We start from the raw sequence: 19,267 nt of genomic DNA, 5'->3' as shown, positions 1-19,267 counted from the left end.
AAGTTACATTCATATATTTTTTTAAATATATTTTATTCATTATTAAGACGGCTGTAGCCTAAAAAACATGTATTGCTGAGATCTATTGATTATTTCCTCTTAATTTATTTGACAAATTTCCATTTAAGCTGAACTTTTCCCCATTCTGAATGACACATTTCATGTTTCCCTTGTCTTTTTCCCATTAACATTTACAGTTTCATCTTCATAAATGCTTTCAGTTTGAGCATTTCCTTTTTCAGCTTGTATTTAAAATTGCATTTAAAATTTTATTTATATATATTTATACTGTATATTTTGCATTTTAAGTTTGTTTTTTCATTTACTTTTTCTTTTTTGAGTTTATTTTTGACCTGATTATTCCTAGTTGTGTAGTAAAATAATAATGTTTTTAATTGTGTTTATTTTAACTGTAATTTATATTTGAATATCCTCCGTAGAGGATGCCCTGAGCGTTTTGAACTGGAACTGTGAATTTCTGAACAACCATTCCTGACTGAATGTATCATGTTTATAGCTAAACAATCTCTTTGAGGCAGCTTCCCACAGACCAATCCTGTAACTTCATCGCTCACTCTCTCACTCAGCCCCAGTGCCATCCAGCCAAAAATATGTAATGGAGATGCTGTTTCTTTTCTCAATGACTGTAAACCTAGTTTATCATCTCTATTCTGCAATTTATCAGCTGACATATACACTGACACAGATATATCTGCAATAACCTACTACTGGCGTTATATAGCAACAGTCTGTCTTGGTACTGTATTGAAAAGTCCTAAAACTTGATACTTTTATCTTTTGCACACAAGGGTTACCCCTAACCCTAACCCCACACATATTATATTTACATGGTTCTTGTGCAAACAAGATAACTATATGTCATCATGTTGCACATACAATAAAAAAAATACTATATATACAGTATGTGTGTGTGTGTATATATACATATACACACATATATACACACACTAGAACCAAAGATATAGGTTTAGTGTTTTTATATCTATATAAACACTAAACCTATATCTTTGGTTCTAGTGTGCCTTCTAGTGTGGTATCACCTGAAAAATACATTTTCCATCTTGTTAAATATAGCTCATGCTCTGAGCTGTCTTTGTTTATCCTGAAAACTGACATCTTGCTACATGATTCCGTAATTCACGCTTTTATCTGTTTTTCAGAAGTCTAAAATGTCTCCAATTCTTGCCAAAGGTAAGAGACAAAGAGATGATATTTCTCATTAAAAGTTGTGGTTGCATGGGGAGGAATAACATCTTTCAAAGTGTTTCACGGAGTTTGATGGCTGATGCAGATGATTTATTGACTGATTTATACTGTTGAATAATAAAGCACAACACAAGCAGACTACACCCAGAAACCATGTTGATAATACTTTTTTAATGACCTCACTACAAATTACAGGCCGCCTACTGTGTTATTAAGTATTATATTCATAATTTATATTTTCTTACTTCTCTGAAGAAGTTAATGTGGTGCTTTCACTAACCATATAGTAGTCTTAGAAAGTGTAATATGTCAGATTGTTCATTGTTGAGTCTCATTCCCAATCTGACACGAGCTACCAACCCAAAGTGTCAGTATTTTATTGGCCTGGGAATGAGACTCGACAATCAACTATCTTTCTCCATAATTGCCTTTTGCACCTCTAAATGTGGTCACTCTGAAACTTTTGTCTCAGTTTCTCTCTATGATTCCCTGGATGACACTGGGGGAGACGACAGGAGAAAGGACACAGCAGGATCACTGGACAGAGGTAACACAAACATGTAGGGTCAAGTAAGAGCACAAGCTGTTATTAGCTATTTAGTTTCATGTCCATATTTGTTAAAAGATGGTGATGTGACAGTCAGTCTTGGAGAGAGACAGAAGGCATTTTTAGAGAGGAGATACTTTGTGTTTTGTTAGTCAAAAGGGGGTATTAATGATTCCGTGCAGTTTCCCCGCAAGATCATGTAAGTTTTATCCTGCATTGTTTTTGATACAGTAAGGGCTACATTTGTTTTCTGTGCAGGCCAGTCATATGTGCAGAGTGGAGGTTCAGAGATGGAGGCTCTCCATGAGGCCTACAGACAGATCCATGTTGTGGAAGATTCAGATGACCATAATCACCATTATTCATCTGTGGGAAGGATCAGCAGCCCTGTGTCTCCATCCTCCCCTCCTCAACATGCAAGACAGTCTCTTCAGCCTGCTTCTACTAATGAGTCAGGTCAGACACCACAATGCTGTAAACCAGCAGAGGGCAACATTGTTTTCCAGAGAGCCATGCTGACTTACACAATGTAAGGGAAGAGCCACAAATTGGACAGTTGAATCAAAACAATAAACACATAGTGCTGAATTATGTTGAACTAATTCTCAGGACCAAATGCAGCACTGAATGAAGAAAAGATCAGGGTAATATTAGTTATTCATAAACAAGCATGTGATATTTCCCTAATGTGTAAGACCACATTAACTTAATTTCTGGTTTACCGATGTAACTAACTAATCTATGAGATTGAATTACTGTAAGATATTTATGAATGATAACATGAAAAGCAATGCCAACCCATGTAATTTAGCCTAATGGAATCAGTTGAGATGGTCACCTCTCTTTTCAAAACCGTCAAAGTCGAGCGTGATGTCTGATGTTGAAATGCACAGCACAGAGGACAGGTGTTCATCAGTCAGTCGTGATCTGCAACATGACTTGTTGAAGTTCAATCATGTTTCCATCTTGACAGCTGCCCAAGGGTGTTACATTAAATGCAACCGCTATTGTAATTTGCCGTTGAGGTGAGTGAGCAAGAGTCAACTTGAGGCCTATCGTCCAATCGAAATGTAGACAGTGCCCTCTGTTGGAAACAAGCTAAAGAGCAGTGCAGACTCACTGTTGTAGTTCACCTTGTGACTCATAAACGTACTGCCTCTTACTGATTTTTTGGAGATTGTTTTATTTTTTTGAGGACGTCGCAGGCTGGAACTGGCCCCTGGGCTGTATTTGGGGAGCTGACTCCTCTGAAGTCTGTGTTTAAAGACTGAATACGTCAGAAAAATTCAACATGACTGTTTGATTACATTTCCTTTTGAAACAACTGAGATGTGCAGCCATCTTTTTCCCAAATCCCAAAGACATAACCAGTCATGGCTGTCAGCATCCCACAGTCCTTCATGCTCTTTAGTGAAACACTGAGCCAGTCCTCCTAAAATCATCAGTCATGGTAAATGCTGTAAATCACATGAACTGAATCAGTTACAATACCTCTTCAAAGGGCATCATCTCCACTCTTGATACTGACATCTTCTCATCACTACACACAGTAGATGTCACTACAAGCAGTTGCAACTTACACTTGTACATTTCGGACTGTTGCCTCTTTACCCTGACCCCTGTGGTTTTGGTAAGATCATTTCATTGGGAGAATGCACAGGTTCAGCATACCAGCCGTCAGTTGTCCAAAGAGAGCAGGCCCAGACTGGGACACATCCACTGTGCTGAGGTGTCTACAATGCCAAGCTCATGACAGGACTGAAGTACATGAATGTTAAATAATTATTTTGTTTGTTTGTATGTAGAGCTACCCACAGCAGAAGAGTTGATGAGACCCATCCGGCCAGAGAAGGACCATATCAGAGGCTTCACCCTCCAGCCTGTCAGGTTAGGACTGCAAAACCCTACTAGGAATGATCCAAATGGTGACATTACAAAACATCTACAGACTGTCAGCTATTTGCTCATTATTTGATTCTTCATTTCTACAGTTTGCATGTAACCACAGAGATCTGGCCCTGCTGATTAGCCTCAGTAGTTCATTTATTATTTAAACTTGAAATATACGGTGTCAGCCAATTGGAGTTGTTACCATTTTTTCTTTGGTGCCCTTTATAGTTAACATCAAACAAAATCAACTATAAAATCAAAATATTAAAAGCATAAATGGTCAAATTATAACTAATAATAAAAATAGTAACGTTAGCCCTGTGATGAACTGGGGTGTACCCTGCCGCTCACCCAATGTCAGCTGGGGTCGGCTCCAGCAAGTCAGTAAGGGATCTCTGAAAAGGAAAACAAACCCAACATCTGTGACACAGTCGAGTTACCTACAAGACCATTCAGTGCACACAGGACACGTGCCTGGAATTGCAGCTGCAGGCTACCTGTCAGCTAGCTGTGTCGTCTTAAAAGTGTCTGTTTTTTCCCTTTAAAATAAGATAGATAAAAAAATACTGTGAGAATTGCTGATCCTGCTTTTGATTTCAAAAATCGAAATTGAAAGCTCATATAAATTGATTTTCCATTTAGAATTTAAAAACTGTGACACTCCTACCTGTGAACTAATCAGTCTACCTGAACAAGAGCTAGTTGTGTGTGTGTGTACAGACAACCATTGTTTTTTGTGTTATTGACATGCAGTTAACAAGAATACATATTATTTACCTGCAGTCCAAAGTATTTGTAGGATGACAGTTTTTCAATTTGTGATTCAACCAAACCAACACAAACGTATCTACTTCGATGGAGTTTAGGAATCAGATTTTCTGCACTTAAATTGAGTTTAAGATCAATAGGGTGTAGGCTTACCCGGAAGTTGGCACCACCCTAGTTCCCTCGACAAAAAGCCTATGGGATTTTTGACTCATTACTACAGCACTGTATTGGAACCAGTTTGAGGAGCTGAAAATGCAGTTTGAGTTTTTAATCATGTGGCTGTGGCAGACATTTGGAGCACATCAGTTCACAACATGTTGAGTCTTTCTAAAGCTCTCTCCTTTCTGTAAAGGCTCTTTCATTTACTAAAGTAACAGTCCACAGTTTGACAAATGTACTTGTTTGCCATTAAACCTGCAGGCAGATGAAAAGATCCATGTCACTTTCCTGTCTTTCAGTTCAGTGAAAGGTGAAGGATGTGTGTGGGGTTTAATATGTGGGGAAAACCTGGAAGCACAGGGAAACTGTTAGATTAGTACCATCAAAAGTGAAAAAGAACACATTCTTCAAAATTCAAACCAGGATTTAGTTAAAAAAAAGTCACAACAGTAACACAAAATGTTTCATAATTTATAATGTGGTTTTCTCTTCTTGTTTTCGAATTATAGTGCTGTACAACCTGACCAAGAAAAGACATCCAACTTCCTGGAAAGGACTTTCCCAGATATGACTCGACCAGAGTCACAACTGAAGCACCCAGGAGCAGCTGACTCGATTGCAGGGTTAAAGGGAGAAAAGAGATTGAGCTCCCCAGACCCTCCCAACCATAACCTGACATGGAGCATCAGACAGGGAGTAGAGCGGCTGATGCAGGATCAGAACAAATATTCATCTGACACATCCTCTCAGGCTGACAAAGCTAAGAAACAACCAGTGAGGCTTACTTCAAATCTTTGTCCATTTCAGCAGTGCTTGGATTTGTAGTTGCATTGAGCAGACCTCTTAAATGCACAGTATTTAACTTTTCCAGCTAGGGTCCCTCAGTCAAAACAGCAAAAAACAAAACAAGTAGTTTTAAAAGGCCATGAAGTAGCGTGGGATCACGGGAGTTGTTGTCTACTTCAACTACTTCAATGTCAACCATTATTGCTGATGAAAATCAAGACAAGGTCATGTTTTAAAGTTTTAAACATGTTACGTTTGTTCTGTTTTTTCTAGTTTGTTTGAAACATTTGAGATAATTTAAGGACACAACTCAGCAAAATATATAACGAAGGCCTAGTTGTTTTTAGACATTTTAATGGTGAAATTTGGGGGGCCACGATTATGATTAAAAAAAAAATTGTTTGGAATTAGCTGGGTTTACTTTCTTTTTCAGAGATCCTTTACTGATTTGTTTGGGAAGTGGGTTTACTCAGGACAGATGTAATTTTTATCTTTATTGTTGTTTGTTAGTGAATCACTGAAGGGTGGTATTTTTGTTGAAACAGTCAACTTTGGTGAATATTATTTTAACTTTTCTAACCCTAACCTGCAAAAAGGCACCAGGTTTAGGTCAAGCTGTTGCTGTAAAATACCCCTAACTTTTTAAAAAAGAAATTGAACAGGCCAGTAATGTAAATTGATATCAGGACATTAAATCAATGATCTGTTGATCTTTACAATCCAGATGTCATAGTCTTACAATGGCCAAGTGTTAAGTACTGAGAAATTTTTTTAAATCAAATTGAATCAAGACCTTAAGATCTAAAGTTGAATCAAAACAAGATTTGGAGAATTGTTACACCTACTGTAGCGGGAATGCTGCATATTATATCTTTAAAGCAGCAGTTCTCCCAAAAATAAAATTCCTAATTGAACATTTGTAAGGTTAGTGGAGGGATCAGATCCAGCGAGGGATGCACATTTTAGCAACTTCTTTAATTGATAGTCGGTGGCCTGAAGAATCAATTGTCAGTTAATCATTGATAATATATTAATTATGTTGATCATAGAAAACTGTTTTAACTACTGACATGATCTATGTTGGGTGCAAAATCAGAGTTGGCTACATTAAGAGTTAAAAGAACAGATAAAGTTATTTGAAAAATAAACTAAACGACACAAAATGACTGTGAAGTGAGTCCCATCTATCGCTATTCAACAACTGGCACAACAAAATTTAATTTTTAAACAGAGAACACCTCCACCACACATGCCACTGTATAATTTTGTTCCTTGTTTTTAATATGATCATTATGTACTTTTCCCCCAGGCCTTCCGTGGCTCCACTATTTCTCATCCCTCTACATCTTCAGTGAGGAAACCCACTGCGGCTCCCGTGAGAGGCAGGAGAGTGGAGGGGGGAACAGCACCGACTTCCAAGTCATCAGGACTCAGCAGAGCTGCTGCTGCACCCAGAGCTCAGTCTGCTGTGTCCCGTCCTCTGCAGCATGCACAAGACAAGGCTAAATTCACAAAGAGCCAAAGAAAAGATGAGCACAAAGGTTAATTGTGACACACATGAAAAAACAAGTTATTAAACTGCTCAGATAATTTAAGGTATGTCTCTCTGATGATACTGCAATAAATCTTGCCATGATACAAATGCTACAAAAGGTATATATATTTATTTTTGTTTGCTTTTAAATCTTTGCCCTTTATGTTTTATAGAATTGATGTTTCCCCATTCATGAATCTGTTCATATCTTCATCGTGCGGTATGGAGCTGTGTGATTGATGTGTCTTTTATGTTTGTTTGATTAGCAGAGCCAGGTGTGAAGGTGAGCAGTGAGCTGGTGGCATCTGTTCAGTCCCTGGTGGCTGTCCTCCAACAGCAGATAGACACCAGCAGTCACCAGGTTGCTACACACACACAGGAAGCCAGACAGGCGCATTATCTTCCAGAGGACAATGTAATAAAATACGTTTTTTTTTCCATCTGACGTTTTGTTTATAACTGACTTGTTTGAAAAAGAGAACCTTGCTAAAAGATCTTCAGTATGCTTTTAATGGCTATATACATGATGTAATGCTAACTCTGCGTTATGATAAAAAGACCAAAGCTTGTGGATCCCACTTAGAAAGTAAGCATGCAGAGGTTCCTGTGTTGTGGAATTGAGATATAACGGTCCTTTTTTTTTCGACAGCTGTAAGTAAGAATAGACTACTAGCTGTTTAAGAAGAAGAAGAAGACCTATTTATTAATCCCTTCACAGAGAAATTCAGTTTTTCTTACATACACAGGCCCAACATACACAGACATGCACACTCCACTCTCAGGTGGAGGTGCTGAGAGTCCAGCTGGCTCAGAAAGAGAGGGAGCTGCAGGTGATGAAGGATGGAGCAGAAGAGCTAAACTCACTCAGGCAACAGAACTACCTACTACAAAGCAAGGTGCACAAGCACACACAACACTGGACCAAACCATCAACTAAAACATAAATTCCATGCCTCTGCCGCCACACTCTTACCACACTGTGTGATTGAGAGTGGGGGTGGTTGGCTATAGACTCTTTTATTTGCCTTTGGATCCTATCTACTTTTTTTTGTAACAGCTGAGTTGGTACATCACAATAAAACATTGTCTGTTTGTTGAGGATGAAAAGCACATAGATGTGTGATAACAGCTTAAAGAGCAGCAGATGTTTCAGGTTAGACTCAGGGTCAGAGCCAGGTTTGTGCCATCATTATGGTGTGGGAGTGATAATATTTGGACTTGGGTTTACAAAAACGCACTAATAGCCTTCCACTCTTTTATATCCATTACATAACAGGACAATAACGAAAATACAGAACTCAGACAGTTCACCCCAAAATCAAAAATATATTTGTATGTTTCTATATATATTCTCTCTATATATATATTTTATGTTTCTCCTCTTACCTCTTGTGCTGTTTATCCATCTAGATTGTTTAAGTGTAAGTCACTGAGTTGTGGAGAGTAGAGATGTCTGTCTTCTCTCAAATAAAACTGAACTAGATGGCACTCGGCTTTAGGCACTCAAAGAGCCAAAAAAAAAAATACATTTCAAAAGCTCGACAGCAGTGTCTCTTCATAGAAATCATGACCTGGTTACACAGATCTTGTTGTGAGAAGTGAACTAGTGTAGTGAAAGAACTACTTTTCTTTGCACCCGCCAACCGGCAGAAGGAAGCGTGTAACTAATAGTGGACAAGAGGCTTGTGCTCAAGACAGCACAGGATGTAAACATTAATGTAATCTGTCGCTACCTGATGTGAGTAGCTGCCCAATCTGAGTAGTGCATGTACAGTGTGCCCGCCAACTAAACACAGAACTTCACTAAAACTGCAAATTTATTAAGTTAGTTTATGACTTTGATTAAATTTACTATGATTATTTTGGAAAGCAGCTGGTGGTTGCCTAGTGTAGCATAGCATTTCTTTCAGTTAATTAAATTCAAAGGAGCATAATTGAACATAATAAGAACAGTCTTGCCAAAGCATAGATGTACATTTTGTAGTACTCAATAACAGCAATATTAACAATGGACAAAATGCCATGCTACAATGCTACAATCCCAAAAAGTCATTAGCAAATATAATCATAATAATTAACTAACTTAACAAAATGTCTGGTGTTACTAAATATGTATTTTTGATTTAGGAGTGAACTGTTCCTTTAAGCTGAGAAACAAGCAACACAAACAGGTTATATTTGGGACAATACATTGGTAATACTGACTGTACTACTTAACAGACAGCACAACCAACATAACAGAGCTGCTGTTAGTGTTCATGCTCAAGGTGAAGAGAGTGTATCCAGATACTGTCACAGCAGTTCAACATCTACACACCTCTCTCTGTGGATATGATACAAAAGACTGAAGGAAAAAACTGAAAATAAATGAAAGCTGTGATGCAGGAAAGACAATCCAGACTGCTGATTTTAATGTATGCTTTAATGTAGGCCGTGTTTTTTTCCCTCCTCAGCTGCGAAGTGCAGAGGAAGCCAGTCAGAAGAAGAGATGGGCTGATGCCACTGACTCTGCTGTAGAAGAGAGGCTCCAGCAGATGGAGAAAGACAGAAAAGAGCAGGAGATGCTCATAAAAGGTTACCAACAGGTCTGTTTCCCTCAATACTTGACTGCTGCTGTGCATTTCTGTCCTCCATGTGTGTGTCTTTACCTTTGATCTTGATGTCATCAAATCTGTTTTTGGGTATCTGCTGTAATCCAGAGCTCTATGAGTCTGTTGAGCTTTTGTGTAAGAAATGGAGGGTTTAGATAAATGGGCTTACTTTGTCAGAACGTTTGGATGCAGACTATTTATGTATTAATAACTGCATTTAACATCAATGCTATTTTGCAGGAGAATGAGAAGCTCTATTTGCAGATGAAGACTCAGCAGGCCAAGATTAAAGCCAACGAGGAGGCCATGTTCAGTGAAAACCAGAGGCTGCTGAATGAGCTGGCTTTCTCTAGGTGTGTCTATCAGAGCTGCTTATTCAAATTTAATGTTGGCCTATTTATGAATGTCAGTTGTGTTTTGAAATGTATTTTTTCAATGCTGTTTGTGTTCTCTATTGCTGTCTTCACCAGGCAGCAGCTGCATAAATCTTCTAGGGCTGTGGGAAATGTCTGCTTAATGGATCACACTCAACGCATCACAGACCTGTTAGCGCAATTAAATACATTTCAGGTAAGTGCCACAGTCACTGAAATACTGTTTAACTTAAGTTCTGTTTCAGGCCCTTCACTTACCATAGAAATATGTTTACGTGTGCAGAGGAATGAGGACAAGCTGTCTGAGGACATTCACAGACTGAAACAAGAAAAGCAGTCTCTGGAAGTAGAACTGCAGCTGATGACGAAAGAGAGAGACCTAGCTAAAGCTCAGGCCATATCTGCCTCAGGTAAGACTGGATACAGAGCAGTGTAGTGCAATTTAAGTGCAATTTAAGATCATGAAAACTATTAAAAGATTAGAAGAAGCTCCCAATTCTTACAAAGCCATTATACTGTATATAAATAAGGGATCTTCCATTAGACTGACAGTGAGTATCCATTCTGAATATATCAGGTGACAAGACTTTTGAGATGCATGTCCTAGAGGACAAGCACAGAGAGGAAGTGGCGGCCCTGAAGAAGAAGCTGCAGTGGTTTGCTGAGAACCAGGAGCTGCTGGACAGAGATGCTGGCAGACTGAAGGCTGCTACAGCTGAAATACAACAACTCAAAGAGCAGGTGAGGCTCCGCTGTCACATTCTGTTTATACTCTCATTTGATTTACCTTCAGTAAAGTCCTCCTCATCTTAGCTTCTTTGCATCATAGCATTTCAAAGACCACTCTGATTGGTCGCATCATGATAACCTCGAACCTTCATTTGAAATGAGATTTTTTACTGACAAGCCAACCTTGCCAAGCTGAAGAAACCATTCATGAAAACATGGTTCATCTGAAGTCTTGTATTAGTATCCACTATAATGTAGGGTGGAAAGTGTGCTGAACAGTTTAGTGTTGCTTACTGTGTTGGAAATAACAGGTTGTCTCCATTCCAGGTAGAAAAACTGAAAATGGATGTTGGCAAAAGAAGCAGTGAGCAGCAGCGAAAGGCCAAAGAGAAATCAGTGGACATTAAGAGGATGCAGGACCTGGAGCGTCAGGTTATCACACAAACAAACAAGCTGACTAATCCAACACGTTACTTCCTCACCTCCCCCTCCTGTTCTTGTCTCTTCATTGTTGAAGAATTTTTCCTGTCTCTACAGGTGAAGGAGCTGGAGCAGATACTAAGACATAGAAACCCAAACTCCCTGCCTGCTCTGATCTACGCTGCAGCCACAGCGGGTAGTCATGAGGATGAGACATCCCCACCAAGCAGGATCAGTGCCCTGCTGGAGCGCAGGATTCAGCGCCTGGAGGCTGAGCTGGAGAGTCATGATGAGGAGGCCAAGCGCAGCCTGCGGGCCATGGAACAACAGTTCCACAGGATCAAGGTACAACTGGGAAATTAAAATAGTCCATGTTGGGGAAATCTACAGTCAAAATAACCCAAAAAGTGTGTTTTTCACCTCCAAAGTTATATTTAGCAAGATCTGCGGCTTGCATCTTTTTATGCAGGACCAAATAACTTCTGCATGTGACAGATCTACATTAATACTACACAGAAACAAAATTTGGTTGCAAGAAAGTGAAAACTAGTGGAGATATTTTCATTTTTGAAAATGACAGTCTTTGTTCTGGTAAAAAATGACTTCCTGTTGTTAATTTGATTACTGTAACCATTCAGCAACAACTATTTAAATGAATACATGTGGCCAAGTTTCCTCATGGTCTCTTGAATGTTCTGGACAAATTTCAACCCAATCCAGTGAAAAAGCAGCCATTGGTGAGGTTTAGAATACACATACAAAGAATCACTGAAATGCTGAAATTTAGCTCAAACTTCAAAAATGTGCAACTTAAAAAGTATTTGGAGTACAGCTATAGGAGGTAAGGTCTCATGAATTGATTGATGATTAAATGGAAGTTTCAACATGACGGGAACTGGGAAAAGTTCTGGAGTTGGCATGGAATGACCCTATACATTAAAGCAGTTGTGTTGCTTCTCCCTGCATGTAGCACAGTTTGTCTTTATGGTCTCTGTTCAGTAAACTCACAAATAATTAAATAAATAAATAAGTAAGGTCACACATATTACCTCAGAAAACATCTTATTCATCATGACCAAATGAAGTTGAAGACAAGTTGGTTGCTTCTTTTTGTGTACAGCAGTCATCTAAAATCTAGTCAAACCAAAAGACCTCAGGAGCTCACTTGAATTTCAGAATAATGATTCAGTAAAAAAAATATCACAATGTTTATGAAACAAACAAGCAGAAATATACATTTCAACAAGTGCGTTTGTATTCACCATTTAGCTACGCTATGAGCAGCAGATCTCAGAGCTGGAGCAGCAACTGGAAGCAGCAAACTCAGCAGCTGGGACCGAGTCATGGAAGTCACAGGTTGGAACGCTGAAGGAAGAGCTGCAGCATGTGAAGGAAACCCACCAGGAGAGAGAAAAGTCCCTACAGGACCAGATTGAGTCTCTTCAGCAGCAGCTCAAACACAAGGTTGGTACAGGACATTAAAATGCAAAACCACATTTTTTGACTTTAGCCTCACTTCATGGGAGGTGAATTAAGTAAGCACAATTTAAAGACAGAAATATAAGTCTAACCCTTTTCTCTGGACATCTGAAGTGTTGGACTATGTAAGACGTTGGACTATACAATAATAATAATAATATTTTCCTCAGGGTTGAGTGATTCCGTATTTTTTTCCTCTGCTTGATCTAAAAAAAGCAATAGTGACTGACAACAACAATTTTCTTTCTTTCGTTTTTTAAATGTTACTTAAAGCCAGAAGGTTGGCATTTTGAATAAAACTAGTTTTGTGGCATGTGTGTGATTTGCTTTTTTCTACAAAATTAAACAATTGAATTGAACATCCTCCAAGAGCGGTGATTCCATCATTTTTGCCAGGGGTTGTATGTGTTAAGTAAAGTCAAGGAGAGAAAATCAAATCCTAGTTACTTGTACGAACTGATGTAAACTTTCCCCACACAGAACCATCCAAGTCCAGGCCGGCACCAGCGTCAAGCCGAGGAAGCGTTCGGTGTCCGGATAGAGCGGCTGAACCAAGAGCTCAGCACAAAGACACAAAGCATTCAGGAGCTGAGCCGCACTGTGGAAAGACTGCAGAAGGAGAGGAGGAACATGCTGTGTGTCCCCAACCCACGAGCAGAAACCCGCTCTACAGAGACCAAACAACCAGCAGGCCCCGTCAGAACACTCTGCTCTGCTACTGCAGGAGAGACATGTGGAGTGAAGGAAACGTTTCCAGCTGCCCAGTATGACAAGACCTACCAGCCCACTGTCTTCACAGGTATCAGTGTGGACAATCTGTTATGGCTGACTGCCATCTGCATGCTTCATGCTTACACTACATGCTTACACACACCTTTTATTTTCGCCACTTCATTGATACCAGAAATGAAACTGTAGCAAGTACCTCACTATCAATACGCTCATTCATGCAAAACCAACTCAACCATCCTTGTTTGTATGCTCAACCATACAAATTATATCCAGCAATGAAAAAGCACAGAAGAGTCTCGTCTGGTATAAACTGGCCGATTTTCAGAACGTTGCAGACAGGCACATTGCAAGTGACCACAAGTTTCAACTGTGCTTGTCAGGCTCGAGTTGGGTTAGGATGTAAAAAAAAGAGCATGGCTGTGGAGTGTGGGTCATTTTTGGTTACTACTCTCTCAACCTTGTTCGAAATTGGACAGAAAAATGCTGTCCAAGCCACATTCTAGTCTCCACAGACAGCATTGCCTTGCTGAGCTGCAGTGGAGGGGACAGTAACAGAAAGAGGAAAGGATGACACACATGAACTCATTTTAACATTAAAAGATGACATTTTGTCTGCTGAAACCTCATATTCACTTCAGCTTAAGAATGCATGTTTGCACAAAACAAGGAAGATCTTGTTCTCTAGCTCTCACACTTGAATCATGTGAGGAGAGGATCTCTTGACAGTCAGTATAGACAAGAGGACCATTACACTGACCAAGAACTGTTTTCATATGACACAGTCTAGACTGTGACAAGAAGAGGAGACCAGACAAGTTGGCAGCTTAAAAAAGTGGGAAAAAAATGTTTTATAAATCAACCAATATAATGGATGATCAATTGAGCAAGAAAAACCAAGGCTGCCATCATGTTGGCTGGGAAGAGAGAATCTCCCCCAGAGAAAAAGAGGCTGGGCAAAAATCCTTAAAGGAATATGCTACAATAGCACTTACAGTACTAATTAGGATGTTAAAATACTTGTATGAGAAAATATGTAACAACATCATGGCCATGACTTCTGTGGAGGTCCCAGTAAAGGCTCTGAATAGTATTTAAAGGTAAAGATTAGTTTGTATCACTGCTTAGATGCCTGCTGTGTTTAATGCCTATGCACTGTCTTACATGCCTGAATGAGCCACAGCTTATTTCACTGCTTCAGCTGAAGGCATTAGCAAGCATTTGCGTATTGTTGCATCTGTTTGACAGGCAGTCATATCTCAGAGGTTCAGCAGGAGAACGAGGCTCTGAAGCAGCAGCTGGAGCTGCTGGAACTGCAGAGTGAGCGGGACAAGGAGGCATTAAAGGCTGATGCTACAGAAGCCAAGGAGGAGCTGAGCAGGTATGTGTGTCAGTGTGAACACATTAACTGACATTATCTGCAATCAAATAGCTGAATGTAATGTGATCTGTCAGGCTACAGGAGCACTGTGCAGAGCAGCTCTCCTCTATGAAAGCAGAACACCTCAGGGTGGTAGACCAGCTGCGAGCCAGCCATGCCCTGGAGTACTCATCCTCAAAAGTGGCCGAACTGGCCAATAAGCTCAACACTCAGGAGGTATCGGCTCACTAACCAAACAGTAGCATGACAACAGGAAGTTGTGAAAATGATCCTGTTGCTTTAACCTTCACATTTACCTGCAGATAACGGTGAAACATCTACAGGAGCAGCTGAGAGAGCTGCAGGGAGCTAAAGATGCACTGGCAATATCCAGGACCCGAGAGGACGCTCTGCAGAAGCAGGTGTGGTTACATTCTGATGGTTTCCTAAAAAAGATTTAATGAGAGACGATTTGAAAAGGCTTCTGATTTGTGAGACATCTTTTATTATTGATTTTATAAAATCCTCAAATAGCTAAGTCAACATTGTCACAGTGACGAATAATCAGTCTAACTCAGATCAGACAGCATTTCTCGAATGCACAAAAACATTTAAATAAAATGCATTCAGAAAGTATTCAGAGCCCTTCACTTTTTTCACATTTTGTTATGTTGCAGCCTTATGCTAAAATCGTTTAAATGAATTTTCCATCATCAATCTACTCTCATTACACCATGATGACGAAGCGGAAACAGAATTTTAGAATTTTTTGCAAATGTGTTAAAAAGGAAGATCTGAAATATCACATTGACATCAGTATTCAGAGCCTTTGCTATGACACTTGAAATTTAGCTCCATTGACTGTCCACCTGTGGTAAATTCAATTGATTGTACATGATTTGGAAAGGCACACACCTGTCCACTTATATAAGGTCTCACAGCTGACAATGTATATCAGAGCAAAAACCAAGAGCACAGTGGCCTCAATAATTCTTAAATGGAAGAAGTTAGGAACAACCAGGACTCTTCCTAGAGCTGGCCACTCTGCAAAACTGAGCAGTCAGGGGAGAAGGGCCTTGGTAAGAGAGGTGACCAAGAACCCGATGGTGACTCTGGCTGAGCTCCAGAGATCCTGTGTAGAGATGGGAGAAACTTTCAGAAGGACAACCATCCCTGCAACACTCCACCGATTTGGGCTTTATGGCAGAATGTCCAGACGGAAGCCTCTCCTCAGCGAAGGTTTACAAAAAAGCACCTAAAGGACAATCTGTGAGAAACGAGATTCTGATGATGGTCTGATGAAACCAAGATTGAACTGTTTGACCTCAATTCTAAGCGTCATGTCAGGAGGAAACCAGGCACCGCTCATCACCTGCCCAGTACCATCCCAAGTGAAGCATGGTGGGGGCAGCATCATGCTTTGGGGGTGTTTTCAAATGGCAGAGGCTGGGCGACTGGTCAGGGTTCAGGGAAAGCTGAACGGAGCAAAGTACAGAGATATCCTTAATGAAGACCTGGTCCAGAGCACTTAGGACTTCAGACTGGGCTGAAGGTTCACCCTCCAACAGGACAATGACCCTAAGCACACAGCCAAGACAACGCAGGAGTGGCTTAGGGACAACAGAGCCCTGACTTGAACCCAATCGAACATCTCTGGAGCTTGAGAGGATCTGCAGAGAAGAATGGCAGAAAATCCCTGAATCCAGGTGCTGTGAGCGCTGCCAAAGGTTCTCCAACTAGTACTGAGTTAAGTGTCTGAATACTTATGTCAATGTGATATTTCAGTTTTTCCTTTTTAATAAATTTGGTTTCCACTTTGTCATTATGGTTGGTGTGGATTCATGATGGAAAATTGAATTCACTGCTTCCACTGTGTGTTTAGCTGACCAGACTGCTGAAGGAGCTGAAGGAGTCTAAAGACGCTCAAAGCCCGGAGGTGAAACTTATGTGTAGCCTGGAGAGGAAGATCCTCAACATGGAACTCAGACACCAGCACAGAGAGAAGGAGCTGCAGCAGGTATGGATGATGGAACATCTTATTGTTTACAGCCTTCTTTAAAGCAACTTATCACAAATGAATCATGGGTGTAATGACGATGATGAAGTCACGTTTGGGCTGGGTGGTGTCTGGACTTTTTAAAGATACATTGATATGTTTTTGAATGAAATATAGTTTGAGACAGTTCCATTTTAGTGTGAAGTTGAAGTCTTCTGTAAAGCCGTGCCAGGTTGCATCTCTGCTCTCTAACACTCTGCACAGCCCTGCCTCGCTAACTCACAAGTTCTCCTGCAACTCTGCATTTCTTTTGATCACGGTCTGTTTTAATAAAAGTGCTTATGACAGTTCAAATGTGGCTTCGACTTACAACTGAACATTTCGCCCACTTTGGACAAAATACAGGTATACAGTATATTGTGTATGGCCACTCTAAAATAAAGAGATATGAATTTTGGTCTATATTGCCCAGCCCTAGGTTTTATTGTGCTGTATATCATCAGGGCCTGATTATTGTCTGTTCGTGTATTTGGTTTAGTATAAACACAAACACATCACCACTCGTTTAAATAGGAGGAAGAGGAGGAGGAGGAAGAAAAAATGATCTAATGCTCCCCCCTTTTTTTAAACTACTTAATTACATTGTTATTACACAAACACACCACCTGACATAGTCCATAAGTAAGCCAAAAAAGAGGCAAACAAGAAGCAAATGGCTACAGAATACCTCCAAATAGCAGTTAAACCCCAAATGCACTTTGGTTAAGGCAAGTTATTCATCAGCTGTCACAGACTGACTTAGTGACACTGGCTAACCTCAGTAACTGTCTGTCGCTCTCCTGACAGGTGATTGGTGGGTCGTGGCAGACTTTAGACACTGATCAGCCGTCAGAGGTGGAGCACTGGAAGCATCTGGCACAGGACAAGAGCAGAGAGCTGGAGGCTTTCCGTCTGGAGCTGGACTCCATCCTGAACATCCTGAGACATCTCCAGAGACAGGGGGTGGTCCTCCCAGTCACAGCCCCCACCACCCACAAAGATGATGCACAGGCAATGTTTTGAGCAGTGGGTGTCAGTGACAGCTAATGCTGATAATTGTGGACCGAAGCCAAAGATAGACAACATAAGCAATAATCAGTATGTTGGCATTCAATATGTTATTTCATGTAAAGGGCTTCTCGTTGACAGCAGGATATTAGTCATACCCCACATGTCATGTCAGAGATGGACAGTGCTTTCTGGTCCACATCAGTCATACTTAATGTTGACACATGCAAACAGAAATAAAACTACAATATACTGAAAGAGTTTTTGTTGGGATTCAGATTTTACACAAACTGTGCATGTTCATTTTGTGTGTGTATTAGTCTCTATTTTATATGTTATTATTATTTTATATGTTATATAATTATTGTAACTTATTGTGTTGTGAAAATAAATGTTAATTTCAGTTTAAACTATTATGAATTGTATTAAGTGTTTCCTTTCATACACTGTACACTGATGCACAACAACTTTTTAAGTAATCCTCATCCTAATCTTAATGCACAGGATTAATACTAGCAACACTGTGCAGAGACCCTGTGTAGACCTGGGAAGGTATTTATTAAGGATTTACTCTCTCTCTTACTCTATACTCTCTTTTAAATGCTAAACAGTCCAACTGAATACTTAAAGCAACATAATGTAGAAATTGTACGATTTGGACAGCTTCTGAGTGCAACACCACTGTTGTTAATACAAATCCCAAATCTGTAACAATGTCAGACTAATGTAGGTGCTAACTACAGACAAAGCAATGTTACGCAACAATGTAACACTGTTACCTCTTAAGTACTGAAGTTAACTGAAGTAACGCTGTGGTCCTGCCCTCTCACTGAAGTTACATAGTGCAGAAACGTGATGGGGCAGAGTGGCTGAGACAAACACCATTCACTCTATTACAAGACACTGTACCATCAAAACGATTTTAAAGCTGTTATTTTAAGGTAGAAAAAAGTTACCTAATGTTGCTTTAATAAAGGGACACACACAGGTCTGTAAAAACAGAAAAGGAATCCATCTAAACAGCATGTATTTTAGTTCACACATTTTGAGGCCCAAAATGTGTGAAAAGGGTTTTTGGAAATGTACACAGATAGCTGCTGCACCTGACTGAGGCCATGAAATACACACTCTGAAAGCCTGTTTGATTAACTCACTGTTATCTTTGTTGAAACTGACAAATTAAAACTGTAAACTTAATAATTCCAAGATCGCAGCTACATAACACTCTGAAGGAACGGCCTGTAAGTCTGAGCAACATGTCTCAAAAATGGACCACTGCATTTATTTATCGGTAAATGAGTTAGAGCTTGATTTACTTCACTGTGCAAAAAGACGCTTATTTAACTGAGAGACACTCAAGATTGCCAGACGTGACTTTGGACCAAAAATTAATTCAGACACAAATGAAACCATGTTTGCCATAATATTCATCCAACTTCAAACAGCCCTTGATAGGTAACTTTAATGAAATATAGCTTAATTTAGTATACTGTGCAAAAAGATGCTTATTTTGCGGCGGTAGGCTTGTTTTTACTTTACATAAAAGCTGATTCTGAACCTCCTGCCAGCTGGTCAACACCTGCTCCTGCTGGTTTAAGTTGGTGGTGAGCAGCTGAAAAGAGAAAACTGAT

General features: G+C 39.9%; 1 protein-coding gene across 10 annotated transcripts in view; it reads left to right on the top strand.

The window, feature by feature from the left end:
* cep162 (centrosomal protein 162) overlaps positions 1 to 18,050 on the top strand; it is a 37,282-nt gene extending 19,232 nt beyond the window's left edge. For 8 of the 10 annotated variants that reach the window (XM_084358526.1, XM_084358525.1, XM_084358531.1 and 5 more), the window contains 22 exons: positions 1,182 to 1,212; positions 1,700 to 1,774; positions 2,033 to 2,230; positions 3,580 to 3,661; positions 5,101 to 5,365; positions 6,687 to 6,918; positions 7,178 to 7,326; positions 7,658 to 7,807; positions 9,365 to 9,496; positions 9,743 to 9,855; positions 9,973 to 10,072; positions 10,160 to 10,286; positions 10,454 to 10,617; positions 10,933 to 11,037; positions 11,143 to 11,370; positions 12,295 to 12,489; positions 12,985 to 13,303; positions 14,482 to 14,614; positions 14,689 to 14,830; positions 14,917 to 15,015; positions 16,476 to 16,610; positions 17,436 to 18,050. In XM_084358526.1, the coding sequence (XP_084214652.1) occupies positions 1,182 to 1,212; positions 1,700 to 1,774; positions 2,033 to 2,230; positions 3,580 to 3,661; positions 5,101 to 5,365; positions 6,687 to 6,918; positions 7,178 to 7,326; positions 7,658 to 7,807; positions 9,365 to 9,496; positions 9,743 to 9,855; positions 9,973 to 10,072; positions 10,160 to 10,286; positions 10,454 to 10,617; positions 10,933 to 11,037; positions 11,143 to 11,370; positions 12,295 to 12,489; positions 12,985 to 13,303; positions 14,482 to 14,614; positions 14,689 to 14,830; positions 14,917 to 15,015; positions 16,476 to 16,610; positions 17,436 to 17,651 (3,390 nt within the window). In that variant the 3' untranslated portion in view covers positions 17,652 to 18,050. The remainder of the gene's footprint in view (positions 1 to 1,181; positions 1,213 to 1,699; positions 1,775 to 2,032; positions 2,231 to 3,579; positions 3,662 to 5,100; positions 5,366 to 6,686; positions 6,919 to 7,177; positions 7,327 to 7,657; positions 7,808 to 9,364; positions 9,497 to 9,742; positions 9,856 to 9,972; positions 10,073 to 10,159; positions 10,287 to 10,453; positions 10,618 to 10,932; positions 11,038 to 11,142; positions 11,371 to 12,294; positions 12,490 to 12,984; positions 13,304 to 14,481; positions 14,615 to 14,688; positions 14,831 to 14,916; positions 15,016 to 16,475; positions 16,611 to 17,435) is intronic. The other 2 variants (XM_084358529.1, XM_084358530.1) reach the window with 2 other exon arrangements.
* The last annotated feature ends 1,217 nt before the right edge of the window (positions 18,051 to 19,267 follow it).

Source organism: Pagrus pagrus (genome assembly GCF_965226575.1).
Source record: "Pagrus pagrus genome assembly, chromosome: 7".
Taxonomy (NCBI): Eukaryota; Metazoa; Chordata; class Actinopteri; order Spariformes; family Sparidae; genus Pagrus; species Pagrus pagrus.
This window is presented reverse-complemented; position numbering and strand designations above follow the sequence as displayed.